The 27,722-nt window shown below is 31.0% G+C and overlaps 3 protein-coding genes across 3 annotated transcripts; 1 reads left to right on the forward strand and 2 right to left on the reverse strand.

The window, feature by feature from the left end:
• The first annotated feature begins 7 nt into the window (after positions 1–7).
• LOC123198845 (aminopeptidase P1-like) lies at positions 8–7,230 on the forward strand. Its single transcript, XM_044613637.1, has 16 exons — positions 8–385; positions 466–529; positions 614–753; positions 1,096–1,380; positions 1,512–1,634; positions 1,928–2,185; positions 2,488–2,574; positions 2,731–2,798; positions 3,089–3,155; positions 4,005–4,139; positions 4,262–4,342; positions 5,131–5,185; positions 5,359–5,463; positions 5,554–5,625; positions 6,294–6,418; positions 6,874–7,230. The coding sequence occupies exons 1-16, from the start codon at positions 293–295 to the stop codon at positions 7,033–7,035; spliced, it is 1,920 nt and encodes a 639-aa protein (XP_044469572.1). The 5' UTR covers positions 8–292; the 3' UTR covers positions 7,036–7,230.
• A 2,915-nt stretch (positions 7,231–10,145) lies between these two features.
• LOC123199053 (UDP-glycosyltransferase 72E1-like) lies at positions 10,146–11,969 on the reverse strand. The gene is made up of 2 exons (XM_044613863.1): positions 11,078–11,969; positions 10,146–10,919 (listed from the first exon to the last, which is right to left on the reverse strand). Exons 1-2 carry the CDS (start codon positions 11,910–11,912, stop codon positions 10,300–10,302), a joined length of 1,455 nt encoding a protein of 484 aa, XP_044469798.1. The 5' UTR covers positions 11,913–11,969; the 3' UTR covers positions 10,146–10,299.
• Positions 11,970–21,815: 9,846 nt separating this feature from the next.
• LOC123198814 (anthocyanidin 3-O-glucosyltransferase 5-like) lies at positions 21,816–23,551 on the reverse strand. Its single transcript, XM_044613599.1, has one exon. The coding sequence runs from the start codon at positions 23,455–23,457 to the stop codon at positions 22,030–22,032; it is 1,428 nt and encodes a 475-aa protein (XP_044469534.1). The 5' UTR covers positions 23,458–23,551; the 3' UTR covers positions 21,816–22,029.
• Positions 23,552–27,722: the final 4,171 nt, after the last annotated feature.

Genomic DNA, 27,722 nt, shown 5'->3' on the forward strand with positions numbered 1-27,722 from the left:
GAGGAAGAATGAATCGGTTTCAATCATCGAGATAAGAAGTGTAGCATAAAAATGGAAGAGTTAGAGCAAAAGGAGTTTTCATATAATTTAGCCATAAAAATCGGATAAGTTAAGAATACCCAAAATTCTAAAAAGCTAGTCACTGTAATGGTTGCCCACCAATCAAAAGGGTTTGCTATATTGAGGTTATTCACTTCACTTCAACTTTCCTCTTGTTGTTTCTTTGTATCTATACAACAACTGCTTCTTATCAGTCACTTAACCAATTACGCAACTCAACACTACCAAAAACATGGCAGACATCCTCGATTCTTTGAGATTTCTCATGTCTTCTCACAATCCTCCTTTGCATGCTTTAATCGTTCCATCCGAAGATTATCACCAGGTTCCGTTTTTGTAAATGAATTTAAATGATTGATTTTCTAGTTTTTGTTTTAATCTGATGTTTTTATTGCATTTTTGTAGAGTGAATATGTTTCTGCACGTGATAAACGCCGTGAATTTGTTTCTTGCTTCACCGGAAGCGCAGGTCAATTTGAATTCTTAACTATGATATTATTGTGTTTTATAGATTTAAGGTAATAGTACTCTGCTTTGACTATTGAGATTTCAGGTTTGGCTGTTATTACTATGAATGATGCACGTTTGTGGACGGATGGACGGTATTTTCTGCAAGCATTACAACAACTCAAAGATGAGTGGAAACTCATGAGAATCGGCGAAGATCCTGCTGTGGAGGCCTGGATGGCTGATGTAAGGCTCCAAAACTTTCTTTTTATATCTAGTGTCTTGCGGTAGTTTTGATTTTATACTCTTGAAACTTGTAAGACCGGATTTTTTTTAATGCATTATGGTAGTTTGCACTGGTCAACCCTGACGTAGCATTTTTATTTGGCTCTAATCATGCGGTCACTTGATTTGCTACCTTGTTCTGTTACAAGGTTTTTCAATAAATATCTCAGAACTGTTTCTTTCTGATGATTTGATTGTTATACTAATTCTGGTTATTCTTATGTGTTGCTTTACTTATTATGCTTTTATTTTTCATGCATGTTCTGATGGTAAAAGGTGGATTTTGTCATTTGATTTTGTTAGAACCTGCCACATGACGCTGCCATTGGTGTTGACCCCTGGTGTGTGTCGATAGAGACTGCACAGAGATGGGAGCGTGCTTTTGCCGAAAAACAACAGAAGTTGGTTGAAACCTCAACCAATTTGGTGGATGAGGTTTGGAAAAATCGGCCACCAGCAGAAATCAATCCGGTTGTTCTCCATCCAGTAGAGTTTACTGGTCAAACAGTTACTAACAAATTGAAGGACTTGAGGGAGAAGCTTGTTCGTAAGAAAGCTCGTGGTATCATCATCACAGCTCTTGATGAGGTTTGTGTTAGAATTTGATAAAATTTTTGGCAGTTGCATTTGTCTTTTGGTTTAAATTTCTACTTCCTGGACCTTCTTTTTTGATTGTTGTTTATTTTAATGGCAATATAAGTTCTATTTCTGTTTTGCAGGTTGCTTGGTTGTATAATATTAGGGGAAGTGATGTATCCTACTGTCCAGTTGTTCAGGCATTTGCTATGGTAACAACCATTTCAGCTTTTCTCTATTTGGACAACAAGAAAGTGTCCTCTGAGGTCAGTATCATGAAGTATTTAGATTTTGCCCATTTTCTTGCATCAACTATTTACAGTTGTTAATGTAGTGTATGCTATATTTCCCATTTGATCTATCAGGAATTTTTCTTTGTGGGGATTCTTCTTTTTCCTTCTTTTTATGCATCAGGTTGATCATTGTTGTATTTCATTTTAGTGGTTAAAGCCATGGGCAAACTTGTGCTATCTTATTTGGTGGCTTGTAATTCTTGTATCCATGAAGGGCAAGTATGACATTAACAGTTCAGACAGCAAGAAATTTGTTTTGTATGCAGGTGAACTTCGCATTGAAGGAGAGTGGAATTGAAATTCGGGACTATAATGCAGTTAGCAGAGATGTGGTTTTGCTTGAATCTGATCAGCTAAATTCCAGTTTGATTAATATACAAGGGAATGGCACAAAAGAAGCAGAAGGGAAAGCTGATCTCATATGGGTTGATCCTTGCTCATGCTGCTATGCTCTATATTCAAAATTAAATTCTGATAAGGTCTTAATGCAGCAGTCGCCTTTGGCTCTTGCAAAAGCTTTGAAGGTAGTGCATGCTCTTTGTTACCTACCAGAATAAGAAATGCAAATAATTTTTTTATACAATAGAATTTTAGAAGTATGCAGGGCTCTGTCTACTGCAAAGCTAAAGTGAATAGTGCTTGAGTGTTTGATATAAAGTGTCTTATTCATGATGTTTTCAGTATCTGTTGCTTAATATAATTTGAATAATCTGAAAAGAGCCCCTTATTTTAGCCATAATACATTTTTTTAATTTATTTTTTTTCATTGCTGCAAAAATTTCAAAAACTTATTTATGAGTACCAACTAATTTTCTTTGGAGCTTAGAACCCAGTTGAATTGATTGGGTTGAAAAAGGCCCACATTCGGGATGGTGCAGCTGTTGTGCAATATTTTGCCTGGTTGGATAAGCAGGTATACTGTTTAGTCTACATACTTTTTAACTTTTTATATTATCTTGAAATTGTATGAATATATTAACATAGTTTCTAGTTATTTCTCTACCTTCAGTAGCCATACAACATTTTTGGCTTGAAACTTGATGACTAATTTTTTTTCTAATTTGTACAGATGCAGGAGATTTATGGGGCTTCCGGTTACTTCTTGGAAGCAGAGGGAGGAAAGAAGAAAAAGAATTCGTAAGTCTGCCTTTATTTTTTTATTTTCTCTGAACACAAGTATCACATTTTTATTCGTAGTGTTGTTTTTGCCCTTCTTTCCATTGATAAAATAAGTTTATACTTTACATCTCAATAACCCATTCACATTTAATTACTTTGTTGTTATGAAATTTGGTAGATTGATTCTTTTATTTTGTTTTTCTTGTTGGGCCGAGCACATGATAGTTGTTTAACACATTTTTTGTGTTTTGAGCTTCTTGTATTACTCTGATAATTTTTTCTTTTGTCAATGGAATGAACATTAACAGGGGAACCATGAAGTTGACAGAGTTGACTGTAAGTGATAAGCTGGAAAGTTTCCGGGCATCTAAAGAGGTAGGATACTTTCATATTATTCTGAAGTATGTATATGAATAAATAAAGTTTAAATAAGAAGATTCATGTAATGCACTAGACTATATCAAACTTCTGAATTTTCTGGTTTTATAGTTTTGGCATTACAATGCAATATCTTTGTGACTTAAGAAATCAATTTGGGAGCTGAGAAAGAGAGCATCTAGGGTGTAGAAAATATAATAATAAAAAAGTGCTATGACCATCTACCTATATTGCTCTGTATCTCAAATTCACACTCTTGTATAGAAATCAGAAGGGACTCCGGAGGCATACTGGTTGAAATCAGTAATAAGTCAATCACATCATTGATTTATCTTGTTGGTCTGGTCTGATGAGCTTTATGGATTCTTTCTAGTACATTTTACTAAGTTGTTAAGAGTTTGCCTCTGATATGTTTTGCAAATATCACAGATGCACAGTGCACATACTAGAGATCATTTTTCTTGTTTATAAGTTGACTTGCAAAGGAAATTCTGTCATTGGAGGTCATGGTTGATTATATCTTTGAGTGTCAAAAACCAGACATATGCCTTAAGTGGGTCTTGGAGGTTTTAGATTTCATAGATCCAAGTGGAGTTGTTGAATTTCATTATCTTATAGAGTTCTGTTACTCTTGCGAGTTATTTTATTTTAATCAAAGCTATGATTTTGTGTCATAGCGCACTAAGGATAATAATTATATGTGGCTGAAAGAAAGAGGATGGATATAATAGGCTTGTTGTGATTAATTACTGAATCTAATTAATTGTATGGCAGCATTTCTTTTTAGTGTCCTTTTTTGTACAAGATGATAAAAATATATATTCTTTTTATGGGTTATGGTTGCAGCATTTTAGAGGCTTAAGCTTTCCTACTATTTCATCGGTTGGTCCAAATGCTGCCATAATGCATTATTCACCGGAAGCAGAAACTTGTTCTGAGCTTGATCCAGACAGCATCTATTTGTGTGATTCAGGAGGACAGGTTTGTCAGTCTTAAATGCCTTATCTTATTGCAAGTTATCAATGCAATGCTCTATATGTTTGTTGTACTGTTAAATTCCACTGCTTATCTCTTTATTGATATTGCTGAGGGAATCATTGAAGTATCTAGATGGAACAACTGATATTACTCGAACAGTTCATTTTGGAAAACCATCAGCGCATGAGAAAGCCTGCTATACTGCGGTATGTTCCTCCCTTTGGTCCCCTGTTTGTACAGGCTTTTTACTTTTTGAATTGACCTAACTTTATAGCATGTAACTCAAAATATGGCTTAGTTCTTTCATTTACTTCTCTTAAATCTCAGCTATGGTGCTTATTTGGTTGGCCTGAAAAGTAACCTTGAAAAGATGTGGTACCGTTATAAATAGGAATTGGAATATCTCTCAACAACAGGATACACATATGGGTAGTTATAATATATATTAATTTGCAATAATTAGCTTTATAAGTGATTCAGTAATCAATGCTTTTAAGTTAGCTGTTGTCACAACCACTTTTCATAACACTTCTGATGACCAATGGCTGTGACAACTGTGATCAGGGTGTTTACCAGCTCTTGCAATTTGTAACCACCATCAGCATTGGCAAACCACTACCAAGACCACCAATTTATCACCACCAATCTTGGCACTAACCTGACATTTTTTATGAGGCAGCATATAATACATTCTTTCACCACCTATTTTATGCCACCTTTGCAGCAAGAATCTTATAGACTCTTTCTAATAATGTATATGTAATTGTTAATTCTTGTTAGTATGTGAAATTTAACCCTTTGACAATTGATCCAAAAATATGTTTAATTCTGCAGTTTTAGGTTGAATAGTCAATGTAGAAATCCACTGATTTTATTTGATTGTCCGTTCTCTGGGCAAAAGTTAAGCTTTCATGTTGTTGATCTTCCAGTTTTCTCAAAAATAAAATGATTTTCCTTTTCGTTTTTGTGATGAGATTTCCTGGATGCAATGCAGGTTCTCAAGGGTCATATTGCTCTGGGAAATGCTCGATTCCCAAATGGAACCACTGGTATTAAATTTCTCCTATCATCTGTTTCCACATTTAAATAAGGTTTATCACTATTTATTATATTATATTTTATTATTTATATGAGTGTAACTTTAGCAAATTTGAAGTTACGAGAAAATGTTGAATCAGCATTAGTAGATTCTACTGATTGAATGCATGACTGCTTTTTACAGGTAATTCCCTTGACATTCTTGCTAGGATGCCTTTGTGGAAAGATGGTCTTGATTACCGGCATGGTACTGGTCATGGAGTTGGGTCTTACCTAAACGTTCATGAAGGTAAGTGGTGAATCCCAACTGCCTTTACTTATATGCTTGATTTGATTGAAAAGCCTAATTAGTTGCCTTTCTGTTGCAATGCCTGGGCAGGACCCCACTTAATCAGTTTTAGACCCCAGTCTCTACTTGTGCCTATACAAGCTTCCATGACTGCAACAGATGGTTAGTATGGTAGTATTTTTACTTTAATTGTACTTATAGAAGAAAATTATCATGAAGTTTCCATAATTGTGCGCACACACATATAGTAGTTCTCTAATCAAGACATGATTATATCAGGACTATATTTTAATCACGGCTGGATTGTTACATGCAAAATATCATTTCAGTCTGATGAGTAAATCCAATGGTTTTTAAGCATGATCATGATAGAATTATGTGGTACTAATTAGAGAACTAATTTACGTGTTTATGTTTTCAAATTGAGTTAATTACATGGACTAACCTTGAGGTTTTAACGTTTCACAAGCATATAGGAAAGATCATTAGGTTGACACAAAGGCCCTTGCTTCTTTTCCTTCCAATAGGGCCCTGTTAACTTTAACACAAAAATTTGATGGTGATGGTGCAAGTGGCATGCTCATAAGGGTTTTTATTGTAGCTTTAACCTTGGCCTTTTACTTATTTTTTGAATTATTGCTCTAATGCTTATGTTCCTTGAACTTCTTATCAGTCAGGCCTATACTTATTTGTTTTTGGCTAATGGCATCTTAATTATGTCCTGAATGAGTTTCTGCCCAATTAGGTCATTTTAGTCTGAAAATTGAAAGTTGTATTGTTGTTGGTATCATTGGGACTTACTAATAATTAATTTGAATTTGCTTTCTCAGAACCTGGTTACTATGAGGATGGAAAATTTGGTATAAGGTTGGAGAATGTGCTTGTAGTCAAAGAGGCGGATACAAAGTTCAATTTTGGTGACAAAGGTTACTTGGCATTTGAACATATAACATGGGTAAGTTAATCATCTTCTTCCCCAAATCCATCCCATATTTCCATGCAAAATGATCAAATGTTCTATATTTCTCTTTTGTCATCGATAATTATACTTTATCATCTTGTGCTTCGGGTATTCTTTAATCTGTTATTTTCTCACTTGAGACTTCATAAATAGATTGCGAGAAAAGCAGTTGCCATCAACTGTTCTTCTTAATCTGTTTCATGGTCTTGATCATTACAGGATTTGTAGATTTTGGTTGAGTTGGTATACACGTAAACATAGTAATAGAAAAGAGTAATGTAATTTGTATTTAATTTTAAGTATTTAATTGAATATTCAAATGATGTATCATCATAATACTTAATCACATGATAATATATTATCTAAGTATCTAATTGGGTACTTAAAATTGTGTGTAGATAGTTTATTAACAGCCTTATTTTTATGCTTGATGATTTTTTTACCTCCAGGCACCATATCAGATAAAGATGATCGACCTGAGTTTATTAACAGCCGAAGAGACAGATTGGCTGAACTCTTATCATTCAAAGTGCAGAGACATTCTAACCCCGTACTTAGACGAACATGAGTTAGCGTGGCTTAAGAAAGCCACTGAACCTGTTCGAGCATGACCTTTTAATTCCTTGGAAGGTGACTGCATTTTCCTCTGCTGTTCATTTCTGTTCTCTTCCCTTTAAAAGAGAAGGAAAAGAAAAATAAGTTAAATATTGATGGCTTTGCTTGTTGGTCTGATCAATGAATGAAATTTTTTTTTGTTAAATAATTTATCAAACTTTTAATATATATTTGTGCATATTAAAGTGATATTTGTATGATCCATGTTTATCGATCAAGGATGGATTTTCTAACTAGTAATACTATATTTATAAAATTTTTAAGATGATAGTTTAAGTTTGAGTTTTTATCATATTTGTAAAATTTTGATTTACCTGATACAGTGGTTATAAAATTGATTATTATATTTTAGGTTTACTTGTTTAATAAATACGGACGAAGTTTTCAGTTATCTAAAAAAGAAAAAACTTGATGAGTATCGCAATGTTTCACTTACCCCCATTTGATGTATGGTGTACTTGTGTAGAGTTTAGCTTAGTACATTGAACTTCTAATAAAATGTTTAAAATATTATCAAACTTATTAAAATTTGCCAATGTGGCTTTATTTTTTTTATAAAAAGCAACAATCCATCAACTTAAAAGGTATAAATTGATTTGGATTTAATGATTTTTTAATTTAATTTTGTATTTTTTTATATGAAAATTTGAATATCATACTATGCCCATAAGAAAATTATTAGCTAAGATTGATGGATGTTAAAAATTTATTAGAAAATTGGAATGGTGATAAATTTGTTTTAAATTTATTTGATTGACTATATAGGTATTATAATATTCAATCTCTTAATTAATGTTGTATAAGTACTCCTTAAATATATGATTAGTTTAATTAATGAACTAAAATTGAATGACTCATATTATGGACTTAGGTCTTGCACGTAAGGGTGGATATGAATCAAGTTGAGTATGAATATATTTTGGTTTGAGTTTAATTTGAATAAAAAATAGTTTGATTCGAATTTATCAAACTAACATTAAAGATGAATTAAATTTTATTTGAATTTATAATTTAAATTCATGATTCAAATTCATAATTTATCGATAAAATAATATTATTTAATATAATTTAAATCAAATTATAAACTACGTTTAAACTAAATCAAATCACCTATTTAACTTATGAATTAAGCCAAACTGAAGTCGCTTGCGCGTCCAATACTCCTGGTAGAAGAATCGGAAAACTAGGATCAAACAGACAACTAGAAATAATTAAAAAAGGATGTTTGTTAACATGTCTTGTCTAATGTACTTAGTCAATGTTGTACTCGTGAAAGTATACGAAATTTATAGGGGAAGTTGAAATATATATGGGCCCAAATGAGAGGAAAATTTTCAAATGAACCATTTTACTCTTTAAAAGAAGAGAATGAAAGATTTGACAGCAGAATTTCATAGGCTAAATTTAATTATTTTTATAATTTTTAATTATTTCACTTTTTTAAATTTGTTATATTAGGAACTAATTAAATGTGATTAATATATGAGATGTTGAATTTTTTTCTCAAAATGGGTTCATTTGTATATTTATATTATACTTTTTATAATTTAAATATTTTTATCACTTTATGTATTAGAATATTTAAATTATTCTTATTTTTAATTTTATAAAAAATTATATTTATATTTCATATGAAATATAATTTATTATTGACCAATGTTGTAATTTCATTTTGTTATATTATTTAATATTGTTATAATATAGTTAGAATATCTAAAGTTAAAATTAAAAATGAATTGACGAAGATTCAAGTTTGGATAAAAATACATGAAAAGGGGCTGATGGTGTGTATTTTTTAATCCATAAATACACGAAGAAATGGTTGACGTTTGCATTAACGCCAACTTTTTATCCAAAAACATACGAAAAATGGATTGATGTTAATGTCAACCTATTCTTCTTATGTTTTTTATCCAGATCTGAATCTTCGTTAATTTATTCTTAGTTTTAATCATCAATACTTTAACTATATTATAACAACACTAAACAATATAACAATATAAAATCATAATATTAAACAATAGTATATTTTTCATAAAATCATAAATATAAATCTTTATAAAAGTAAAGATAAAAACAGTTTAAATATTTTAATACATAAAATAACAAAAATATTTAAATTATAAAAAATATGATATAAATATATAAATAAATCCATTTTAAGGTGAAAAATTTAATAATATTTAATATATTAATTACAAATATATTTAATAAATTTGATATAAATATGTATATAAATATAGTTATATATACATATTTAAAAATATGTATATATAACTATATTTAATAAATTTGTTTAATAAATAATTAGTTGTATAACTTATTTTTTCATATTTATTTTATTGTTTTCATTATATGTTTATTGTTAATATATTTCATATGATTATATTATGTTATAAAAAACTATAATTTAATTAATTTTATTAAATAATATATATTTAAAAATAAATTATTTTAATTTTACTAAACCATATTTTTTATTTCAATTTAAAATTTAAAATAATTTAGTTAAATTTGGAAATTTTTTAAAACGATTTTTTTAATTATGGTTTTAAAAACTGTGTCAAAGTAGAGCACGTGTGGCACACGGTATTGTGGCGGTCAACGTGCTTATAGCCCCGTCAACTTTTTCTTCCAATTCCTCTTTCTTTCACTATCACCCTCCTTTTCTCAGGTGGCATGTGTTAGTCTAGGCTGTCTAGACTCTACCCCTTAGCCGCCAACCTAAACTCAGGCAAGACAACCCATACTCCGACAGAAAACGAGAACGAGGTCTTGATCGACGGTGGATGCACATGGGGAATGTGTTGATGGTTCGACTAGCGGTGGGACGTGTGAGCAAGAACGAGAACAAGGTCTTGATCAACGGTGGTTTGGCTAGCAGTGAACCGACTGCACACCTTTGTAATGAACGTTGAGGCGATTGAGAGGGCATCAATTTGGTCAAGGAGAGTAGTGGGAGGAGTTTGGTTATGGTATTTCAGAATATTTCATACTGACTAATGTAGGCTTTGTCAACTGACTTGTTGAATGGGCAATGTTGGATCCATAGAAGGGCGATGGCTGGAATAAGACGCCATGTCCTCCACAAATTATAGAAGGAACAGAGTCAAGCTATCATCTTTTATTCATGAAGGTTAATGCATTTCCTTATTCCCGATTACAAACGACAGAATATATAACATAAAAGTCTGCATAAGAGCAAATTATCATTCAAGTTTCAACGCAACACATGTAGTTAATGAATTTCTTGCAATGCTTCATGCACCATAGGCCTTTTCTACGAGGCCTTGCAAGCTTTTCTCGCAGTCTTCAGCAACTCGTGACAGTGAATTGTAGGAGGAACCGCCTCTACTCAAGGCCTTTTCGGCGCTGGATTTCAGTTCCTTAACTCTGCTTCTTATTTTATCTCCTTCTTTCTCCACCATAACACCTCTCACCAGCATCTCAATCTCCTTTCTCTCCACTGTTCTCTCACACGGCAACTTCTTAGACCTTATAGCCACCCCAATATCTTCTGTCAGCATCGTAGCATTCATCTTTTGCTCTGCGTAAAGTGGCCAAGCAACCATCGGCACCCCATTCACTATACTCTCCGTCGTTGAATTCCACCCACAGTGCGATAAAATTCCACCAACCGATGGATGCCTTAAGATCTCTGCTTGCGGAGCCCAGTCTGGGATTACTAATCCTAGTTTTGAGTTTCTTGTCAAGAACCCTTCAGGCAAATAATTCGGGGTGCCATCTGATTCTTTTCCTACACTGAAATACGCCGCCGTTACGTCGTTTTCTACCGGCGGGCGTATCACCCAGATGAATCTTTGCTTGCTTAGCTCCAAGCCCCATGCCAGCTCGGCTATTTGTTTGGCTGATAAAGTACCTGAATAATTGTGAATTGAGTTGAAAATTGGATCAATATTATTAAAGAAATGTTGTATTATATATGGTATTACCATGTAATTATCATAATCCTTTAAAATAATACAAATCAGATTGAAACAAAATCATATTGAATCAGATCTGAATAAGATATAGTACCTCCACTTCCGAATGACACATAAATCACTGATTCAGCTGGTTGTTTATCTAGCCAATTCAATACAGGACTCTCCAAATCTGGAGACTTCATCTCTCTCACTAATGGACCAATTGTATAAATCGGAAGCCTGGTGACTCGGCCTAACAGCTTGTCATCTCTCAAGCTTGCAAGTGTTTCGGCCTCCAAGTCTTCCCAGGTGTTGACTAAAATCCCGTCAGCCGTCGGTATTTCAAGCCCAATACGTAAATACTCCGCATACAACTCATCGTTTTTGTCTAGAAAGGCTTCCAGGGTATCCTCATAACGCACTGGTTTGCAGCCTGAAATCATCAACGGCTTTTGCTGGAGCATGTGCTCATCTTCCTCCTTCCCATCAACAGTAGGAAAATATATTGTTGCAGCAAGAAACCAAGCATTAGAAGCAATCAACACATACTTTAACATATTAAACTCATCGGCCAACGGTAGAGCTTCTGTTCCAAATAAGTCTACAATGAGAACCGTGGGACGAAGCTTCAATGAAAAGATTTCTGATCTCAGCGATGGTATGGTCTCACGCATCATAACGATAATTTTTGTTACTATTGATGTATTTGGGTCAACAAGGCCTGAGATATCCACAGGCGGAAGAGAGACAACGTTGAAGATATTCGGATTGGGGAAGCTTTGAAGCTGAGACTCAAGAACTGAGGCCTCAGCTCCCACAACGAAGATGGTTACCTGAAAGTCAAGCTGAGCTACAAGGCGTTTGCCTAGTTCGAGTACAGGGACCAGGTGCCCTATTCCAGGGCTAGCAAGCAGTGCTGCATGAATTTTTGTGGCTTGCTTCTCCATGGAGTTGGAAGTTGAGTTTCGGAAGAGAAAATTAAGCTAAACAGGAAGCAAAGGAAGCTTGGTTTTGAATGGCTTTGTTCGGATGCCAAGTCCTAAAAGACATTTATAACTGAAAGTTATTGCAACAAGGGTGACTATGAATTCGTCAATTTGCCTGAATTTTCAATACAATTGATGTCACGTTCTTTTTATTTAAAAAAAAAAAGAAAAGCTTTAGTCTTTTTTACCACGCATGTGTTGATGACCATTCACTTGGCGTGGAACTTAAAGATTTGGAGCTTCTTAGGAAATTTCACCAGAGACAAAAATTACAGTTCTATCTTGATTTAATCTTTTATTAACAAGGTGATAAGTGCCAAATAAAGAAGCACCTCCTCTTTTAAGAATATTTTCATTAATGTGGTTAATATGTAATTAATATAAACTACATGTCTAATGATAAATCATTGGCTAAAGTGTTATAAAGAATTTATGTAGTATAATATATTTTTGATAAATGTGTAATTGATGTTTTTATAAAAGGTTGGTCTTTTCTGCTCAAACGTGTATTTTTTTTTTATTTATCATTAGATATACGTAGAATAGATTACAAGAGAAAAAGAGAAAAATCTAGTTTGAGTTCTTTTACAATTACACCGAAATCAAGCTAAAGCTTTATCAATTACACTTAATTAATTTATAATAATTACAAATTCTAATTTCATGAAAATATAATTAAAACAAAATTAGGGTTAGTAAGATTTAAGAACAATATTTATATATATTAAAGTTTCATATTGAGTTTATACATATTAAAATGTACAAAATATTTTACATCATTACGTGGATATAATGATATGACTTTTTTGAATTATAAGATTAAGTATTAGTCTGATAAATTATTTTCCCAAATTTTGGCAAAATAAATTTACACCTCTGTCTTTCTCTCTCCAGAAATTTTTCCACAAGGAAGAAATGTTGCTAGCTTCCATCCAAAGCTCCAGACTGTTCGCTTGCAAGCTTCTGCCATTTCCAGAGTACCCAGCCTCCCAACCGCCACTCAAGAAATTTAAAGAAAGCTAAAGTCGGCTAACAACTGACTTTAGCTTAGTATAAATATGGAGCCGGTGATTGTCCTGTGTGTAGCAGAAAATTTATGTGTTAAGTGCAGAAAAATAAGTGTGTGTGCTGTGAGTAAGAACTTTTTACCGTGATTAATTACCTTAGCTTAAATAATGCCAACATATAAAAACAAAAGCCTGTGTGCACCTACAAAATTACAAAAATGAAAATAAAGCAATACCAGAGAATAAGGTCAATTTTACAGTCTGATAATATTCTGGAGTCAACATCGGTCCTACATCGTTTAATACATGTCTAACATGTATCTGTTCTATCGTATTAATTTGATACATTTTATGATATGTATAATTCTTTTTATATATTGTATTGTATTATTTCGTAGAATTCGTATTATATATTATAAAATAACTATAACTACTATTATGTGTAATCGCTTATCATAATTGATAGGGCTGATTCAAACAAGAAAAAGCTCCTCGGATGAATGTTCCACGAGGAGGAATCTGTCGCATGGCATGTTTGTTAGAAACGCCAAAGCAGACTGCACGTTTTGAAACTTTTCTACTTACTAAGAGGTTGAAAGGCTAAACTAAGGAACAATTTAGTCAAAAAAAGTTTTCGAAATCGACGGGCATGAGTCACAAACAATTGGACCGCAATTGTCGTTGTCATGCATGCGAAGACTAAAGAGAAACGAAATTAGCTGTTCAACGTGAAACCACATTTCTAATTTTTAACTGTCAAAGCGCTGTCTTTGCCGTGTTTTAACCGAGCGAAGACTAGACTTGGGAAGAACAAAAGCCTCTTTTAATAATTAAGAGTCACATGGGTACTTGATTGATAAACAGCTATGAAATATTACGTTCAAACTTCAATGATTTAACCGTAATTTCCATGCTATAAAATCATCGACCCAAAGGTTAATAAAAATGAGAAGATTGCAAGATGTTTTAGAGAAAGTATAGATTAAAATTATAATTATCAATATCTTATGATATATATTATATATCTTATAATATAATATGATACAAATAAAAAATAATAATATTATAAAGTATGTTAAATTAATATAATATAATAAATGTATTATATAATATAAATATTTTATGATATGATATATATTATTGTTATGGATTAATATATATTTTTTAAAAATAATAATATAATAAAATTATATAAAAAATCGTAAATTTTTAAAGGTGTTTTTAATTTTTTTTAAAATAATAATATGTTAATAAATTTTTTTTATAATTTTATTTTCCATGGCAGACAAAAACAGTAACAAAGACTCAGGCAATCCACAAAGGCAGTGACAAAGGTAGCAGAAATACAGGTGGACTCATTGTCGTCTACCAGAACAAAGACTCAGACAACCGGTCAAGGCAGTGACAAAGGTAGTAGAAATACAGATACTAATTTCTCCCATGTACTCATTGTCCTCTCAACTTTATAACTCAGCCTCTCTATTATCAGCAGGCTTGAATTTAAAAAAAAAAAAAGAGAAAACTAAAAAGAAAAGAAAATTAAAAAAAAAAAGAAGGAAAAAAATGTGTAATTAAAAAAAAGGGAAAAATAAATAAAATAAAATAAAAAGGAGAGAGAAAAGGAAAATTATCTGATTAAAAAAAGATTAAGAAAACAAAAACAAAAAAAAACAAAAAAGGGAAGAAGAAGAAGAAAAAAACAGAATAGGAAGTCCATATCAAGAAAGTCCAGCCTAAGAGGGAATGTCAATATGCTGGGAAGCTCTGAAAAGCAATGGCAAAATCGGAGTCAAGAAAGCCCATGTATGCTCAGAATGGCGAAACCGGAGAAAGTTGAGTTTAATGTGGGCGTGAATGGAAACAGTATGATACGATGCGATAAACAATATAAAAAATTATATTTTTTATATACGATACGATATATAATTCAATTATTATGATTTAAATTACATTAATCTCCTGATTACTGAAATTTTAAATTATTCAGTACAATAGTTATATCTCCACTCATTATACTCAAAATTGATTTATCTGACAAAGTCAAAGGAGCTTTTCCTTTGTTAAAAAGAAAAATAATAGTGGGGTCTTGGTGATTTTGAATCATGAAAGAATTTATAACACCTATACATGAATATAATATGATATATATTTCTTTCTATGTCAACTATTAATTAATAACCATGATCCATCCATTTTAGTGCATTAGACAATAAAAAAATTTGATGATCCATTTGCAAGGTAGCCCGTCATACACGATTATCCATTTTAAATTAAGTTAATCTAAATTATCTCTTGCCTGCTTTGACATGATCTACATTTTGCAGCTGTTAAGTAATGTTGCGAAAGTCCAAGGATGTTTTGGCATCTGCCCTTCACAAGTCACAAACAAGTATCGGTTTGATATGGAATATATATGTATATATGAAGTCTTCGATAATGTGCAGCCATAGCTATCATGTAGAAGACCATGCTTTAAATTCTAATATATGTTGGCAGTCTGCGTTATTTAGGGAGGACTGCGTTTTTTTACATTATCATTTGTTTTCCAAAACGCTAAACTGAAGTTGACCTACAGAGTTATATAATAATTAATCAAAAAAAATCTGAACAAGGGATTTTCTCAACGTTTACTTTGTTAGAAAAATTATTGAAGGATGCGCCAACATCTGATCTCATTTTGTTAGCAACAAATTTTAAAGAATTCTTAGATAGAATTAATAAAAAATCTGAAAGATAAGTGGAACATCTTAACACACATACTTTTTTAACGGGGAAAACTTATTTGAGTTAGATTAATTATCTTTTTTTAGAGCGAATCGATCATATTAAATATATAAAACTTTAAATACAGTGATAAAGTTTATCATTACTGTTCTAGATAAATTAAGAATTTGATTTTGAAATGTCATTAATGAAATTAAAACCCTAATTTTTATGTTTAAAATTTATTTCTTTTGCCGTTTAAATTTCCTTCTTTTTATCATTCAAACTATTCTCAAAGAAAGGGAAAGAATCACTTGGAAATGTGTGTAATTGTTTGTATTTTTTTCTAATAAAAAAACTTCACTTAAGTTAAATTATTTTTTGATATTGAGCTTATCATATTAAATATATAAAATCTTATATATAATAATTAAATTTATAATTATTATATATAAATTAAAATTAAATTTAATATAAAAATATTATAAAATAGAATTTAAATCCTTACCCTCATATTTAGAATTTTTATCTATTGGCATTTAACCTACTGATTTGTAGTACTTTTTGTGATTTTATTAATCAATCGGCAATGTGACCCTACCATTATTTTTAGAAACTCATCGAGAAAAGGAAAGGGAGTCTTGACTCCTGGGCCTGCAATTAACAAGTGTTTACATTCACAGTGCTCTACCGAGCAGTGAAAAGGCATCTTCTCCTTTGGTAGATGTCATGTTTCAAAGCTTCTATTGGCTCGTTTGGGGCGGTGAATAATCCACAAAACAAAAGGACAAACGTGCTGCCAGCCGCCAGCTGATGGCACTCCGTGGTTAAAACCTCATGGACTCTGTCCTTGGTTTGGTGCAAAAATAATAAAATAGCAGATGTCGACACAAAAGATTAAAAAAAGCCGGCCACATGAATGGCGTATTTATGTAAGACCGCAATTTAAGTTTCGCTTTCATCAAGGTTATCCCGGCGCAAGGGGGATGAAAATATCAAGGCTTTGTTTCAACTCTGCCATATTATTGTCTCTCTACCCTCAACTATCATGGAAGTACTGTTCTACTGTTTGAGTTTGAAAAATTTATTATCCACCCATACATCATTCATTATTCCTTTAAAAAACATAATATTATATGTATAAATAATATATATAACTTTATATATAAATAATAAATTATCATTATATAATTTAATAATTTTAAATTAGAGATAAAATATCACTCTATTACATAATAATATATTATTATTTATATATAAAATTATACACATAATTTATTATCAATAAAAACGTTTATATAAAAGGGTAGTAAAGTCATTTTCCTTTTTTGCTCATTTAATTAACTCCTTTGAAACCAGATTACTCCCTTCTAATTACCAATGTTGCCCCTCCATGTACTCTTAATTACATGCTTGTCTATGGAATTGTCCACTCCACTCCATGCCACCCACTTTACCATACACTCAATTGCAACCCCACAATAAGGGACTTTTATTCAACTTGTAGTTGCAACCAATGTTTTTGAAATTAGATTAGTAATTGAATTGGTTGTCTTACCAGTTTATAATTCGACTAGTTTAACTAGTTCCTAAATTATAATGTATTTTTTGAATACTGTTAAATATTTATCATATTTTTTAAATATAAATAACATGTATTTAAACAGAATGATCTAATGTTACTCATCTAGTTTTCTTATATTAAAAATATTTGTAAAATTATTAACTTATTTTAACTCACCAAAATCAATTCAATTCAATTATTTTTTCTTATTAATGTTTGTTTATTTTCAATAACTCTTCTTTTTCTAATTAATATTTGTTTATTTTCAATAGCAATTTTTTTATAAATATATATAAAGGAAAAAATCGATCTTTTTTAGACAAATCAAATCAGATTAGACTAAGAACTGGTTCATGATTGAACCGATTAAATTAATCGATTTGGTTTGATTTTACTAACACTGGTTGCAACTCCTTTCTCACTTAAGTTTTTATTTTAATATCTTAAAACATATTTGACAAATAAAATGTTTTGGCTGGATTTTAGGTTTCCACAAACTCAAATATGTTTTTTTCAATATTTAATAGAATTAAGAAACGAGATAGGCGAAAAAAGGATCCAAAAAAAGAAAAAATAAAAAAAATATGAAGTAGTTAAGTTGAAAATATAATTTAATTATACTATTTATTGTGTAAGTAATATTAACCTTGTTATATATTTTACAAGGTGATAAAAATACATTTTTACCGTTAAAATTGATATTGATTTGATAGAGCGATGAAAATTGATCTTTTAAACTTAAAGGGTAGAAAAGTTATTCCATGAAAGTTTGGGATGGACATTGCCTTTGAATTGAACCTAATATTAATTATCTCCTCGTCCGCCTTCCAAGAAAATCAGGAAATTTCAAGTCAATGTAATGTACGTCTCCCTTAGAAAAGGTCAATTAAATTTCGTGATACGTAAGGTAATTAATGTCAAATTAAGTTTTCCTTATCTATCACTAGAATATTACGACTTGCTGACTTGCCATTTAAATATTATTAATTTCAATTTAAATGCATTAAATATGGCAATAAAATATTATTATTTTGATGGTATATAATTATGACAAAAAAAAAAAAAAAACTTATCCCCATAGATAGTTTTTAAAAATATAAATTTATATTAAATTTTAATTTTAAATTTAAAAATAAAAATATTATTTAATTAAAATATTAAAAAATTAAAAATTTATTATCTTTTCTCTTTAGGTTTAAAAATCTAATAATTTTTTTCATTTAAAGTTTAAAAAGTGGTTATTTTTTCTAAGATTTTTTTCTCTTTTTTCAATGATCATTTCAATTTTAATTGATTATCAACCTTCATTATATCTTCCTCTCTCATTAGTCTTCCAACGATGATATGTATTTTTATCGGATGAAGATATCTTAGATTAGCATCAGAAGATGACAATAAAATTAATCGAATATTAAAATTAAAAAAAAAATTAAATCTCTATCATATTTATAAAATTTTAATTTATTTAATTTAATTATTATAAATTTAATTATTATATTCTAAAATTTATTTGGCCAACCAATTAAGACAGGATCCCTCAATTTAAAATAGTGATACATGCATAGAAGGCCTTGATGAGCCCGATGAAGCTTTCAAAGAGAACTGTTAAATGAGCCTTAAGGGGGGCCTCAACAGAAGCTATAACAAGATCCCCGGCCTCGGGTAGCATAAGAACCAACCAGGACCTGCTAACTCACTCATTGCATGATGCATTTAATGGCACAAGGATACATATTTTACGCAAAATGGAATCCACACCGAGTTTAACAATAATCACTGGTAAATTGCATATAACAAATAATAAAATAATTTATACAAACACCAAATAAGATTAACTTAAATCTAATCAAAATATACATCATCGAAGATAGCATTTTGGTTTAGCGAAGATAAGCTGCACTCCTCTCTGAACTCCCATATGTTTTGGAACTTTTGCTCTGCCTGCTAGGTTGTGGAAGAGGGACACAACAACTTAGAGAATGGCCACACATGGGTGGTTCTCTTCATTGCTACAATGGAAAAAGTAGTTTGGACAAGACCGGTTGCTATTAAAGCTTCCTATCAGTTATGAGATTGTCCAAGTTGCGTTTCTCCTTGGACAACTCCCAAAACTTCCAAATCTATTCCTGTTGGCTAACATATAGGCTTGGTTTCAGATGCTCGACTTGACGAGAAAGACCAAAGACATTTCTGTCATTACTAATATTAGAAAAATGTAAAACACCGTTACACGTCATACTAGACATTTGAAAGTTCCCACCCATGGAGTATAATAAGAAGAAATACTCAGCCCTCTAATGACCCATATTATCTTTATTATAGGTGAACCCCTTCAAATCCTTCGTTGTTCGTCTAGACATAAATTATAATATGGGTGTCTTCGGATTCTTCATTAGCACGTATATGTATGTAAGCTCCTTTGCCATAAGCTTGCGTATCCCCAGATGAGTAATATGAGATATATAAACCTAAAATGCATAAAAAAAAAAAAAACATTTGGAGATAGTTCAAATGGAGCAAAACCTAGCAAGTCGATCACCTCCCTTACAAAAGGGTGTAAGGGCTAAGTTGCCTCACACCTTAAAACTACAGCTGAAAGAGCTACCCATCCCTCTAGCAGATCATTATATGAGCACTATGTCTGCTCCTAGAGCTCCACTGAAATGCCATAACTTTTCTTTATACATACTAGTTCTACCACAGTAAAAGGGACAATACCACGTTTTTCCTTGCCTCAGGATGCTTGACACAATCTTGCTAGGTTAAGCGCCCAATTTTGCCTCTTTGGGAGGTTCCAAGACGATGTGTCCTAACATCCTCCTCCCTTTATGAACTAAAAGAGAAAAGTTGTTAGAAGATGTTGACTCAACATAACAACATACACCATAATCCTTAGAACTCTCAGAAGTCATTTGAAAGATACAAGTAAAATGAATCCTAATAAGTATATGTTCTAGAGTGCAGTATCCTAGAGAAAACTCTCTGTATAAGATCTTTTCCAAACAATACAACAATAAGACAAATAGATTTTACCTTGACGAAGGTGGATGCAGACTTGATGCAGGAAGTAATAAAGAACTTTTGACTGAAAAGGGCTAGGGTTTTTCTAAAGATGCTTAAGCAAAACTATATGGTTTACGTATGGAAAATGACAAATCTCTTATGGCATTTCGGAGAAAATGCAAGAAATAATCAAGATTGTCTATAGCAGCACCAAGGCATGTGTCAAACATCGAATCACGAATAAAAGACGTAATTTATATGACATCATGACTTTTGAATCGATTTGATAGGATTACAACAATGCTTGGTGGTGGCTGAAAATTAATTAGGGTGCAACTGTTATTCGGTCAAAAATCCTTCTCAAAGCAATTTGTAGGTACTACTCTCGACTGTGACTAATGATTCAATAAACAAGCGTCAGCCCACCTGGTAAGTCATGGAGTCAAGTCTTAAGGAAGATATCTTATCTTCTAAAGCTTTAAGACAAAGCTTTAATTATTTTATATTAAAGTTGATAAATTTTAAAGGTGTATAATAAGAAAAATATATATTCAAAAATAAAAATAAAAAATAAAAAAAGGTATCTCATTATGTTTTTTTATATCATGATATGAAGATTTTTTTTAATTTAATTATTTTATTAAAATCAGATGAATAATTATCATTATTTAAAAAACTATAAGTTTGGTATTTTTATTGATTTTATTAATTTTTAAATAAATTATAATTTAATATTATTTAAAAAATAAATTATAATTTAATGATAAATTAAATTGATTATTTCTGGATTGAACCGGTCAAATAATAAACCATGAAACAACCAGTTTGTCCTTCCTTCTTGTTACTAAGGGAAGACCAGAGTGTGGCTTCCTTCCACTTACGGTTTGTCCTTCCTTCTTGTTACTATCCTAAACAGGAGAACACTTTTGCTCTGCCTGCTAAGCTGTAGAAGAGAGACAAACCTCCCCAGGCTGAGAACTCGTCCTAACTTTCTCGGGGCTCTGCAAGGAGGCAGGGGATGCTGGTGGCGATAGATGTATGAAAAAGACTATTATGTCACTTGCAATCAAACAAAGCTAAGACAACAGCTTAGAGAATGGGCACTTACGGGCATTTCACTTCATTGCTTCGATAGAAAAAGTGGTCGGGAGAGCTTGGCACTAGCATTTTGATATGACAATTTGATTTATGAATCAGGTTTTCGGATCATTTTTCCAAAATGGGAAGAGATTTTCCATTAATTCCTAAATGTGAGGAGATTTTCTATTAAGGATGAGAATATAAACAGGTGATTAAAACCTCTGTAATAAAAAATAAGAATAAATAAATTCCAATTCATTTTTTTTTTAGTTCAGTCTCTTCTAAACTTATTTTTTAAACCTTTACCTATTAAATTTACTCTTAAATTTTTTTAAATTATTACAAGTGTATATTGACTTTTAAAAAATATTTCATTTTTCTTTTAGTAAAATTAAGAGAGAAAAATGTAAAGAAATTTCCCATTGAGGATGGGAAAGGGAATGAGAGATAAATTTTCTCACGGGAAGAGTATAAAGATTCTTTGACATCCTCAGTACTGGAGACAAGTGGAGATAAGAAAAGGTTTCTTTTGTAAAATCAGAAGAAGGCCATCTAAGCATTCCTCATGTACATAAAAATTTGAATAACACTGCAAAAGTTTAAACAACTCACCAAATATAAGAAATATATTTAAATTTATTACTGAGAAAAATAAATTTTATTATTGCCAAGATGATAACACACTATACTCCACCGTTGTTGCAAACGCATTCGGTGGTTTTCATGGATGCTTGCGCTTGTTGGCCAGCAGAGACAATGAATTATAAGATGATCCACCCTCACTACTCCATGCTTTCTCTGCACTGTGTTTTAGCTCTTTTGCCCGATCTCTTATTGGTTGCCCTTGTTTATCCACCATAATTTTTCTCACCATCGTCACTATTTCATCTCTTCCCACCACCCTCTCCGACGGCTGTATCTTCGGTCGTACGGCAACACCAAGCTCCTCCGCTAACGCGGTAGCATTCATTCGCTGCTCTGCATATAATGGCCATGCAATCATCGGCAGTCCATTGCTGATACTCTCCATTGTAGAATTCCACCCAGCATGTGATAAAAATCCTCCAACTGATGAATGTCTCAAGATGTTAACTTGTGGAGCCCATTTTGGGACCAGTTTTCCTACTTCATGAATCCGGTTGAGGAATCCTTCAGGCAAGAAGCTTGAAAAGTCATCACCACCGCTTCCTGCTGTAAAAAACGAGCCATCTGCTTTTGCTGTTGATGGCGGCCGAACTACCCAGATAAATCTTTGTTGGCTTAACTCCAAACCCCAAGCCAACTCAATGGTTTGCTCATATGACAGCGTCCCTCCACTCCCAAGTGACACATACAGCACTGAATCACTTGGTTGCTTGTCTAGCCAATCTAAGACTTCCCTGTTGGAGCCGGTTGGTTCAGGGGTCCTCACTATCGGGCCAACAGTATAAATGGGAGCCTTAACAATTCCACCCAAAAGTTTATCATCTCTCAGTGCGGCCAGTGCTTTCGGCTGCAGATCCTCCCAAGTGTTAATCAAAATCCCATCACACAACGGTATCTCCCTCCCTATGCGAACGTATTCAAAATATTGTTGATTTCTTCGATCCAACATGGGGTCAACCACCTCTTCAGGTCTAACAGACCTGCAACCAGGGATGTCAAAAGGCTCTGTTTGATCAACATACTCTCCTTGCACCAATTTATCCAGGAGAGGAGTATACACAGTGAGTGAAAGAAACCAAGCATTTGATGCTACAAAACAGTACTTTGCCACCCCAAGGTCATCAGCGATGTCAAAAAATTCAGTTCCAAAGACGTCGAAAATCAGAACATTTGGCCGAGAGGTCAAAGAAGATATTGCTGCACGAAGAGCTGATTTGCTTTCACGCATCATAACTGCAAGTATGGTGACAAGCGTGGCGTCAGCGTCAACGAGGTGCGAGATATTTGGTGGTGAGATTTCGATAATTTGACAAAGTTTTGAACTCATAGCTGCTTGGATCATCTCTGATTCTGCAGCAGATGTTCGAGACGCAACAGCAAAGATAGTGACTTCAAAATTGTGGTGGGTGATAAGGAGTTTACCGAACTCCAAAACAGGGATGAGGTGCCCCAATCCGGGACTTGATATTAGAACTGCATGTGGGTTTGAGATGGAGGTCACCATGGTTGTAAAGTTAACGATGGAATTTGATTCTATCAATAAAAGGAATGGGAGGGTACTTCATGTTTTTGACCTCATAAGGTTATATAGAGTTCGGCCAATGCTGGTCATATTATTAAAGATTATAACAAGAGTGATTAACATTTTATTCGTAACGATTGTTCTTAGAATACTCTACGGTCAAATTTTGGGGTGGTTATAGTCCTTTGGCTTATTACAAAAGGTCAAAAATGAACAACACTTGTATGGCCGACTCTTGAGGGAGATGATAATAAATAAATGGATAGAAATTGATTAGGTTTTATTATTGGATGTATATATGGCTAAAAACAAATACAAATCCCTTGAGTCTCCATAGTTGCATGAATATAGTCGAGATTACATGACAATAATTAATATTTAATAGAAAGAGACTTTTCTAAACATATTAGACAAGCCAATTTTTGGCACGCATTGAAACTTCCATTCAACAATTTGAGCCATCGTTCATTTTTATATTTGACCTTATTGAATCTCACACGGAAGAGCTAGAACAATAGGGGGGGGGGGGGGGGGGGGGGGGGGGGGGGGGGGGTTTAATTTGAATAAAAAATAATTTAATTTAAATTTATTAAATTAAAATTAAGAATTTTAATTCATATAAAAAAGGATTTAAATCTATTTAAATTCGATTGAGTTAAACTATATTAAGTGTTTATGAGACTGGTCGGATTCAAATATAAGCCTAATTATCATTTTGCCATGTTTAAGTTTAATTTGTGAAGTTAAAGTTTTTGACTTTTCTAATTTGTGGAAAATTGTTGCGTTGCCTATTATGAATTGGAATAAATAAAATAAACGCAGACACATGACTTAAGTATTATCGTAATTGCCGGATCTAACTAAAGGAGTAATACTATATCTATTTATCTTAAATATATAAATATAAATATTTATATATACTATTATATGATTAAATATTATTTAATTATATTAATAAATATATAAATATATATTTATATGTTTATATTTAATACAATTTGATTCGTTATTTAAGAATATAAAAATATATTAATACGTTATTTAAGATAAGTTATTCAAACGTTATTTAAAGTGTTTATATGTTTGTATTTAATATGTTAATACAAAAATACTCGTTTATATAAATATATATTTATAAAAATTTTTAACACGATTTGATTCGTTATTTAAGAATATAAATTCAAGATAATGTTAATTTTAACTCTATAAAAATGTTTTGATAAGGTATAAATAGTCTTTACAAAAGAAATGTATAGAAAAAAACTTGATTTTGAAAAAAGATAAGAAGAGTAGCTTAATCTTTCAGAGAGTCTCATTATTTATCTTTATTTTTCTAGAATGTTTGAATATACCATCATCTTCTCTTCTTGTCCTTTTAAGTTTGAAAAGTTTATTTTTTTTTCTGTCATATACTTATATTAATGAAAACTATTTAATTTCACAATAAATTACTAATTTGTTTTATATAGTAAGATTATGAAATTACATTGAAAACTTAAGACAAATACTAATTACCTTCTTTCAGGAGGAAAAGTTTAGAGAGAGGAGAGAAAATCCTCTCAACTCTTAAGTTTAGTGTTTTGGATGTAACAAATCACCTTATTGTTGGTCACTTATTCGATTTTATCTATGCTAAACTATATTGTCTTTTTCTCACCACTACTAAACAAAAATGCCAAGTTCTTGTAGTGTTGCCTTTGCTTGCATCACAGGACAATCGTGACTTGGTTAAATCCTTTTGATCCCATCAAGTTGAGATGTTTGGTCTTTCCATCATGTGAGGAATGTCTCCCTCTCTTTCTTAGCTTGTGTAAGGTTTATGTGATGAACACTTCCTTTTTACAATATCAATTTAAATAGCGTAAATTCCTTTTCATTTTTGCCATATCACTTTTGCTTACAGCAATCGTACTTTTTGTCTTCATTGCCACCGTTGAAATGCAAAGGAAGCTGAAGATGTAAGATCCAACGAGAAAGAGATAGGCATTAATATATTTTATTATAATTATTAATATTTTATAATATACTATATATATCTTATAATACTAAATAATATAGATAAAAAATAATACATATCATGAGATGTATTGAATTAGTTAGATATAATAAATATTACTGATATAAATCGATACACTTTTTTAAAGAAAATGATGATATAATATAGATATATATGAGAATTCTTAGATTTTTAAGAGTATTTATGATATTTTATAAAATGATGATGTATCAATTAGATTTTTTATGAATTATTTTATTGTTTTATTTTTTAAAATTATATTATATTATATGATACAATATTTAATACATGATATGATATATAATTCAATTATCATGTATTATATAAAAAAAGAAAATGAAAAATGACATTCCTCACTTTTTACATAACGATTTTTAATAATAAAATTGGATGATACGTAGACAAATAAACATTTCAAACTTAACAACTGACAAAATCATCCCCTCATCAAAGTTCCTGTTGAAAATAGTCACTTAACCTTAATGTAATTACATAATTAATTTGATTACCATGTGTTTAATTATAAAGAGAGCATGCCTTGAAAGAATAATAATAATAATAATAATTAAAACGACCAGGACCCAAATTATATACATAAATACATACGTATGTGTGTGTAAGGTAAAACCATATTTCCCTTTTGTATATTAGGTTTATAAGACATTTTCCAGTCTTGGACTTTAAAAACTATAATTTCTTATATTTTGTCGAGTTTTGTTAATAAAGTTTTTTAATTTTATGGCATTATATTGAAAAGACAACAAAACCCATAATTGTAAACATTTAAAATTTAAATATTAAAGCCGTATACCTCTTATATTACTATTAAAATGACAGAAATAACTTTTTATTTACATCACTATAATAACTCTATTTTTATAATTTTATCAATCTCTATCGAAAATATTAAATTTATAAGTATAAAGATTGAAGGTTATATTATACAAATTAACTGATTTTATGTAATATAATTTTTAATTTTTATACTTATAAATCAAATATATTTTCGACAATTTCTTATTAGCTTTGACATTCTCTCACATTAAGCCTTACCCCCAACGCCACCTTCCTTGGGCCTTGGTGCCACACCACACCTACCATTACTATTATTACTGCCACCACCACTACTATGAAACAACATAGTAAAGAAATTTTTAAACAAAATAATGGAATATTTAATTAAGCATGTTATACACATCAATTTTTAAAATATATGGTTAAATACCATATTACCTTAAAAATGAAATAAATTTTTCACACCAAAAAATAGTTTAATGAAGATTTTTTTAAAGTATATGTTATGTTAATTTGATGTATTTAAAAAAAAAAAAAAATTGGAACTTCATGCTTTAAGAACAATGATGGTAGTAGGTCATATTGCATAAGTGAACACAATTAATTTTTTTAAATATAAAAATAAATAAATAAAGGGTATTTATGAAATATCATAAAATTTTTTTAATTCTAAAACTTTTAGGTAAGATGCTTTAAAAAACAAATAGAATTTTTTCTTCTTTTCTTTTAGTTTTAAAATGAGGTTAGTAGAACCACTCATTGAGTTTATACTAAACTTATTCCTTATCATTTGAGTCTACAAAAATGATTATCTTAATCACTTGCACACGTTTTTTACTTAAAATACATTAAACTTTTTTATTATCAAAATATTCTAAAGAAAAATAATAATAAACAAAATTGAAAAAACAAAATAGAAACCAAGTTATTAAACATTAAAGAAATGGTGGAAGTGGCAGGTAAAAAAAAAAAAAGAGTGATATTGTCTGAAGGTCACGCACGTGAGTTTCTCAGTTTTTCTTATTGGTGGAGTGTATAAACAATAGTTGTCTCAGATCTCAAGTGTCGAATAAGCCAAAAAGAGGTAATTAAGAAAAACAAGTCCTACTTAAAATAGAAAGTTTATTCTAATTAAAATATGACGATTAATAACAGAAAATAGTTTTACATTATTTAAAAATATATACAAAATATGATTTAGAGGATTGACTACCATTTATGATTCTCAGTTGTATTAATTTGAAAAAAAATTTAAATTAGAAAAGTTTAATAATTAATTTAAAAAAAAATTATTTTATTAATATAAAACCAAACACAAAAAAATAATAAAAAAATACAAAATTTTTGAACAAACAGAAACTAAGTTTATCGGTGTATAGAGATTGAGAAATTAGGTGTTGGATATGTGGTTTAGAAAGTGAGAAAAGCTTTGTTT

The sequence above is a fragment of the Mangifera indica genome, chromosome 16 (assembly GCF_011075055.1).
Source record: "Mangifera indica cultivar Alphonso chromosome 16, CATAS_Mindica_2.1, whole genome shotgun sequence".
NCBI lineage: Eukaryota > Viridiplantae > Streptophyta > Magnoliopsida > Sapindales > Anacardiaceae > Mangifera > Mangifera indica.